Source organism: Aricia agestis, chromosome 2, assembly GCF_905147365.1.
Source record: "Aricia agestis chromosome 2, ilAriAges1.1, whole genome shotgun sequence".
In the NCBI taxonomy this organism is placed as follows: domain Eukaryota; kingdom Metazoa; phylum Arthropoda; class Insecta; order Lepidoptera; family Lycaenidae; genus Aricia; species Aricia agestis.
Window position 1 is genome coordinate 2,530,646 of NC_056407.1, and position 8,417 is coordinate 2,539,062.

The 8,417-nt window shown below is 37.4% G+C and overlaps 1 protein-coding gene across 1 annotated transcript; it reads right to left on the reverse strand.

Annotated features, from left to right (window-relative positions):
• Positions 1-1,718: 1,718 nt before the first annotated feature.
• Positions 1,719-4,153, reverse strand: LOC121736138 (cytochrome P450 6B2-like). Its single transcript, XM_042127215.1, has 3 exons — positions 3,048-4,153; positions 2,596-2,843; positions 1,719-1,888 (listed from the first exon to the last, which is right to left on the reverse strand). The coding sequence occupies exons 1-3, from the start codon at positions 4,151-4,153 to the stop codon at positions 1,719-1,721; spliced, it is 1,524 nt and encodes a 507-aa protein (XP_041983149.1).
• Positions 4,154-8,417: the final 4,264 nt, after the last annotated feature.

An 8,417-nucleotide genomic window follows, 5' to 3' on the forward strand; every position in this document is an offset into this window, starting at 1 on the left:
TGAGGAGGTGTTATGTTATACCGCGGGGCAAAGGTAGTAGACAAATAAAAAAAATCTTAAAAATCATTTGATATAATAATTTACTTATTGGTAAGCTTTACAGTCAATCATAATATCTTACTAACATAACTTTTTAGAAATAATCAATATTGAACAGCTCTAGCTTACGCCGATAATAATTATAATAGTGAGGATGTTTAAACTTATAAGATGAAAGATGTTTTTAAATCATAATAATGATTTGTTCACTAAGGATAAGAAAGTCACCAAACTTCTGGATTGATTGGAAACTGGATGCATATTTTTTACATCGTCCAAAGATGTGTAATTTACCAAACATTAAACAACTGGTTTCGAAAAATCTGTAAAAGTTATACAAAGTAAAAAAAATATTATTACTTATTTAAGTGATAATCACGTCATAGGTAATTTATTTTTAGTATTTACGCGTTACGATAATGTTATTTTAATATTATATTCTATTAAGTAAGTACTTATTATGTTTATATAGGTTTATATTTAAAAATATAATTAGCTAGTTCCTAAAAATATGCGTTCATGAGGTAAAAATCTGCATTAATCTTAAAGATAATAAATATTCTCTAATGACGCTTTTACATTGTAATTAATTTTAGTAAGTATAATTAGCCTAAGGGATACGTACTAAGAAAATTAAATAACATGAATAAAAATGAAATATAATAATAAACTACAGGTAATTAGTACATCGCTCAAATTTCACTGTGCAAAACAAATATGCACACGGAGAATAGAGTGGCGACTCGACTTTACATCGACATAGGATAAATGAACCTTAAAAATTAAGATGAACTTATAAAAAACGACCAAGTGCGAGTCGGACTCGCGCACGAAGGGTTCCGTACCGTTATAGAGCAAAAACATGCCAAAAATTGTTTTTTTTTTGTATGGGAACCCCCTCAAATATTTTATATCAAAATTTTATTACATAATATTAATTATTAAAGTACACAATATAATATACTTAATTTAGGATTACTTATGTGATTATTTTTCCGACCCAAATATCGACCAATAGAATTGCACCATTCGACGTCACGTGGTACTCGTACAACCTACATGGTATTATACTGATAATTTTTTGAAAATTTTCTCTGGTAGTTGCTATATATAAAAAACAAATTCTAATTCTATTGGCCGACATTTGGGACGGAAAAATAATCCCCCGAATACCACACGAGCTTCAAAATTATCTGGCATTTCCCTCAAGGTTCCCTGCAAACAAATAAAGTCGTCAAGTTTTTCAGGAAAAATCACTCGCGCTTCGCGCTCGTGATTTTTTAACCTGAAAAACTTGACTCCTTCATTTGTTTGCAACGAACCTATCGGGAAATACCCGATAATTTTGAAGCTCTTGTGGTATTATAAGTGAAAATTTCAAGTGCCTACCTCTTGACATTATTAAATATTGATAGCGAGCAAAAAAGGCATTGTTGCATGGGAGCCACCCTTAAATAATAATAATATATTAATTTATATTTTTAGTATATTTTGCTGTTAATAGCGGAAACAGCAATACATAATCTGTGAAAATTTCAATTGTCTATAGCTATCGCGTTCTTGAGATACAGCCTGGAGACAGACAGAGATCGAAGTCTTAGTAATAGGGTCCCGTTTTTACCCCTTGGGTACGGAACCCTAAAAATTATAAAAAAGTTATACAAAATTAAAAATTCTTGTTAATATCGTTTACTTAATATCAAAGGAAGTCCACCAGCAATATTTTGCACTATGAGTGACTTGGGGTCAACTCGGGGTACAGGGGTTGAATTTTTGGAGGGGGTCAATGTAAATCTACTGAGAATGGCCGCCACCCCCGCCATAGACTGCATTATGGCGAGACGTTCTCCTGAAAAATAAAACATTAGTTGTTTATGTTGTAAAGGGACTTAATGTACTTTTTTTATTTTCTACACTTAAACATAACATTCAGATGATCTTCCTATTAATGCTGGTTTTGTAGTTGGGTTTATCTTATAATTATTGTGTCTATGGTATAGGTCACTAAATAATGCCTTATTATAATAAAATTATCCAAAGGAGTTTTGCCGGGAATGTGAAATGGTGATGTTGTGTTTTTATATTTTTTTCCTAAAATTGTGTTATCTGGGTTTTTAATGTGTAATATTGGTAGGATATTAACCATTAGATATTCGTTATCGTGCACAAGTGTGGGAAAGTGATGTAATAACCAGAAACGTGCTTTTTTGTGTTCAATCAAAAACTCCATCGAAAGTTTCAGTAAAGCGTCTACCACTTTACTGAATCGACCGACTTCTTGACTGTATTGACTTTATACTTAGACTTTGACTAGACTTTAGATCTGACTGACCTGTCGATAATATAGAAAAAAATGTATTAAAGAATATTGTTTTCCCGCCATAATATTATACTCGGCACTAGCCATGATTATGGCCGAAGTGCCATTAAAAGAAAAAAAAATAAGCAAATGTTAAAGGGCCCATTCACGGCAGGACTGCCGTGCAGTCCTGAAACTAAATAACTAAAATTAGTGACAAACCTTTTTAGAATGATATAGAATTTAAGATCACAAACCTATGCAACTCCTCGGTCCTTCGCCGAAGGGCATATAAACGTATTTTAGGCTCTTATCCAGGGCCTCGAATCTCGACGGGTTGAATTTCTCCGGGTTGTCAAAATACTGCGGGTCGTTGTGCAGCGCTTGAAGCGACACAATGATCTGAGTTTTGGGGTCGATCGTGAGGTCCGTGCCGGGTAACGTGTACTTGTGAACGCACGACCTCAAGAAGAATCCAGGCGACGGTATCATACGCAATGCCTCCCTGAAAACAGTTGAACACAATTAATAAGGCTCGAGATCAATATCATCAACGTGACCGCTCTAGAGCGACTAGAGCTGCAGCAGTCGAACCCGCCTGTAACTTGCGGTCCATCTATGGCCAGTCTAAATTCGACATATCTTAAAATATTTCGTTTTTGTTAAATTGATCACAAATCTCTTTTTAGAAAATACTTCAAATATTTACTTGAGAGCCATTTCCAAGTACATCATTTCTTTGACAGCCTCGTAGGACAGTTTTCCGTCGTATCTGCTCAACACCTCATCCACTTCCCGGCGGCACCGAGCCTGTTCCTCTGGGTGGTAGGCCAGCTGGTGGAGGAGGTAGCCGCTCGCGTGGGAGGAGGGCTCGTAGCCCGCCGCGAAGAACGTGAGCACCTGGGCAGTCAGCAGCTCGTCGCTCGCGTCTAGCTCGACTATCTCGGGAGTACCGTCCGGCTTCATTATCTCGATCGATTCGCCCCTTATCTTCCCCTTTTGTCTCACTTCCAGCAGGAAATCGATGAAATCGTTCCTCCCGGACGGCTCGTAGCCCCTCTCGGTCATTATCTTTTTCACCAGCGCGATCATTTTCTGCTCTATGTCGAGATCCAGTATCCTTATGGATTTCGTAAGCTCGGGAAAGGCGTCCTTGAACGCCAGAGCCAGGAGATTGGGGAGGGTTATCGTGAAGATGCGTTTCCCGATCTTGCGGAACTCGGAATCCTCGCTCTTGTAGGAGTCGAAGTCGAGGCCGAAGCCGCAGGCGCCGATGAAGTCGGTGGTGTACTTGGCCATCAGCTCGCGGACGTCGACCTCGGCCTGGCTCTCCGCGCTCTCGCCGGCCAGCTGGATCAGCCTCACCGTGTGCTCCACTATCAGCGGGAACATGGCCTTCAGCTTGGTGTTGGAGAACGTCGGCGTCAGCTTCTGCCGCAGAAGCTTCCAGATGTCCCCGTCGCCGTGAACTAAATTTCTCAGGAGCACGTCGGGAGTGTTGGTCGGCTCGATCAGACCCCGGTGATGGAAGTACTTAAAGTCGGCGGACAGCACGTGTCTGATCAGCTCGGGGTCTCGCAGCAGCAGGCTCGCCTTCCGCATGCTGTAGTACCCGACGTACCTCTCGTTGGGGTAGCGATTGTAAATATTAGCATAGTGCTCCGACAGGCTGACCCCCTCCCTGAACTGCTTCAGTCTGTTCCCGAACAGTATGACCGGCTGCTCGTGTATGACCCCCTTCCTCTTCCAGTAGTCGAGATTCTTGGAGCCGTACGAGTACAGTAGGATTATAAAAATCACTATTAAAAAATACATCATTGAGCGAGTCCTCTGCGGCGATCTGCGAGGCGGAAAATCTCACCTATCTTTATATACTCGTTTACGCCAAAAAATATTTTTAGTGTTATATTAAGTAAGTACTAATTAAATTCTTCGTTAATGTTAAACTATTATGTAACAACAAAATATTTTTCCTTTAAATAAATTCGCAAGGGCTGTGTAGTTTTCATATTAATTTGCTGACATACCTACTTATAACGCGCAATGACACACCAAGCGAGTCGCCTCAGGCGAGGCCCGCCGCGCGCGGCAATAGGCGGGTCCACACCAAGCGAGCCGCCTCGGGCGAGGCCCGCCGCGCGTGGCAAGTGAGCAGCCGCGGGCGATCATGCTCGCCGAGGGCGAGGCGGACGTGCGTACACAGCAAGGTTGCCTCGCTCGAACAGCCCAAGCCATTGCTCACAAAGATACGATGGCACCAAACGTACGCACAGCCGTGGCAGCTTATGCTTTTATTTTGCTATACACAACTATAAAAAATAAAAGAAACTTGTCTGTATGATTCTAACAAAGACTCCATTTTTTTAGATCCTTAACAGGAATATTCATTTTGCGGCTGATTTTTCTCCAATAATCTTCCCTCATCCCTCTGCTAGTGTAATTGGGATCCCTGGCATCCCAAAGCCATACATTTGCGGCGTATAAACTTATTAGTTGTCGACTCTGATCGTTCATTTTTCACCGCGGCACAAACCAAAACATGTGACGTCCACACTGCGCGAGGCAAACGACCGAGGCACCTTTGAGCATTTCAAAAAACCGACATCGCTCGGCTCGGCCGCGTGCGCGTTCGCCCGAGCGTAAGCATGCGCCCGCCTCGGGCGAGCAACGTCCACACCAAGCGAGCGTACGGCGCATGCCGCGCGAGGCGGGCCTCGGCCGCGGCGGCTCACTTGGTGTGGACAAGCCTAATCGAGCAGCCGCGGGCGAGGCATGCTCGCTGAGGGCGAGGCATGCTCGCTGAGGGCGAGGCATGCTCGCTGAGGGCGAGGCATGCTCGCTGAGGGCGAGGCATGCTCGCTGAGGGCGAGGCGGACGACGGGCGTACACAGCAAGGTTGCCTCGCTCGAACAGCCCGAGACATTGCTCACAAAGTCACGATGGCACCGCACAGTGTGATAAAAACCACAATTTTGTTTCATCTCGTTTTTCTTTCAAAATACTATAGTTAATAGCTATACAAACATTAGAGTAGAACACCGAGATCGATATTATTTGTAGTTTTTTTGTTAAAGAGTGTCAAAGTTGGCCTTTTTCCGGGTCATAAATTTGCATAAAAATTGAATTAAAAAAAAACTAATCAAGTAACATTAATTTTGTTTATACCAATTGAATAAGCACCTAATAATATACTTTTTCTCCAAATTTGGTTAACCTACTGTGATCAAGTAAGGAGGTATTAATTTGTTTATTAATTTCAGTTTTTAATTTTTAATTTCCCCATTAGATCGAATTAGAAAAAGTTTTAAGCATGACACGTTAGTGTGAGTAATCCTTTATCAATGTTATTAAAAATCACATTCTAATAACGTCTGTGTCAGAAGTTATATCAAATTCAATTTATATCCGGATTTTTAGTGACCTAGGTTTGTCACTAAAAGTCTCTTGTTTGATTTATCCGGTTGATAATTTATTTTCCCCGACTACTTCAGAAGGTGATTAGATACTGTTTGAGCGTATAAATTAATTGATGTAAGTACGTTATATTTTTTTCACTTTTTAGATTATTTTTTTATTAGACCTGCCTAAACGTGATCTTGATAATTTGCATATAGGCTACTTTCGTACACTATGTTTAGAATAATTAGGATTGTTAGCGTTAATATTATGACGTCACAATTGGGTATTTGAACAAAAACATTTTTGTGATAAATGGAAATCCATTTTTCTTTTATTTTTTTTTTCGCAATAATTCAAAAGTTATTTCTAAATTAAAATACCGAAGACAGGCTGACAGCTCCCGCACTAACCCGAACGCGTGTGACGTCATAATGTTAATTTTCACCACAGAACACTAAAAACAGTAGAACTAACATACTACGAATTAACAAACGAATGCTTTGATTGGACGCGTAGGTACTTCTGAACCCAAATAAGCCTTAAAAAAATAAGCCCTAAATACTGAAAACAAAAACACACCTTCAATACTTAAAATAGAGAGAGAGAAAAAACGGGCACTTACGACATTTCTTATTTCGAGTCAAACTTAACTTATAACGATATTTATTCGAAGAAGTACATTTACATTCGATTTGAAATTAATATCTATACTTTTTGTAACAAAAGTATCAATAACCGTAATATTATTGTCTATTTAAAGATAAATTGTTATAATATTATATTTTCTGTCAAAATATCATGAATTAATTATTAATAAGTTCAACTCACATAAATTATTGAAATATGTACTTCTCATAAAAAATTAAAATGTACAATGTTGAATAACAAAACAAGACCATAATTGTTACCATAAATCATCATTTTATTTACGACTATTATTGAAATAATAGTAATTTATATTCATCAATATAAATGACTTTTATTATTTTACCAAAACAGATAATATCTCACACGCGCATGAAAAAAGGTTTACATCCGGATATAAGAAGTGGCAACCCTGAACAAAAATTTTAATTACTCTGTAACTTTTGATTCAGACGTCATTAGAATATGATTTTTATTAATATTGATAAAGGATTACTCACTCTATCGTGTCATGCTTAAAACTTTTTCTAATTCGATCTAATGGGGAAATTAAAAATGAAAAACTAAAATTAATAAACAAATTAATATCTCCCTACTTGATCACAGTAGGTTAACCAATTTTAGAGAAAAAGTATATTATTAAGTGCTTATTCAATCGGTATAAACAAAATTAATGTTACTTGATTAGTTTTTTTTTTTATTCAATTTTTATGCAAATTTATGACCCGGATAAAGGCCAACTTTGACACTCTTTAACAAAAAAACTACAAATAATATCGATCTCGGAGTTCTACTCTAATGTTTGTATAGCTATTAACTATAGTATTTTGAAAGAAAAACGAGATGAAACAAATTTGAGGTTTTTATCACACTGTGCACCGCACAGCCGTGAAATAAATAAATAAAAAACATCAGTATTCTAGTACTTTATAAAATTTTCCGAAAATGAAGCACAAACTTTTCACTTATAATACCACAAGAGCTTCAAAATTATCGGGTATTTCCCGATAGGTTCGTTGCAAACAAATGAGGGATTCAAGTTTTTCAGGTTAAAAAATCACGAGCGCGAAGCGCGAGTGATTTTTCCTGAAAAACTTGACGACTTTATTTGTTTGCAGGGAACCTTGAGGGAAATGCCAGATAATTTTGAAGCTCGTGTGGTATTCGGGGGATTATTTTTCCGTCCCAAATGTCGGCCAATAGAATTAGAATTTGTTTTTTATATATAGCAACTACCAGAGAAAATTTTCAAAAAATTATCAGTATAATACCATGTAGGTTGTACGAGTACCACGTGACGTCGAATGGTGCAATTCTATTGGTCGATATTTGGGTCGGAAAAATAATCACGAATATTTCGAAGAAAATCTGTATTTTATTTCTTTTAATTTTTTTTTTCATTAATTACATTCGCTTAAACATACTTAAAGGAAAAAATACAAATTATGTATGTGTATACATAATGTGTATAAAAATACAAATTATGTATGTGTATACATAATTTGTATTTTTTCCTTTAAGTATGTTTAAGCGAATGTAATTAATGAAAAAAAAATTAAAAGAAATAAAATACAGATTTTCTTCGAAATATTCGTGAAAAGTTTGTGCTTCATTTTCGGAAAATTTTATAAAGTACTAGATGTCCCGCGCGGCTTCGCCCGCGTAAATAAGGAATTTTACAGAAACCGTACATTTTCCCATAAAAATAGCTTATGTCCCTACTCCCTTCACTTGGTCTAGCTCTATATCTGTGCTTAATATTGCCATAAAAATTGCTCCACTAGTTGGTAATTTCTTATATTTCCTCCGTTTTTTCCACATTTTCCTGAGTTTCTTCGGTCGATTAGTCTTAGCGTGATAATATTTAGTCTATAGTCTTACTCGATAAATGAGCTATCTAACACTGAAATAAGTTTTTAAATCGGACCTGTAGTTCCTGAGATTAACGCGTTCAAGCAAACATACTCTTCATTTTTATAATATATTAGAATAATATATTAGTAGGTATAGATTTTTTTTAAATTATCGCTTGACA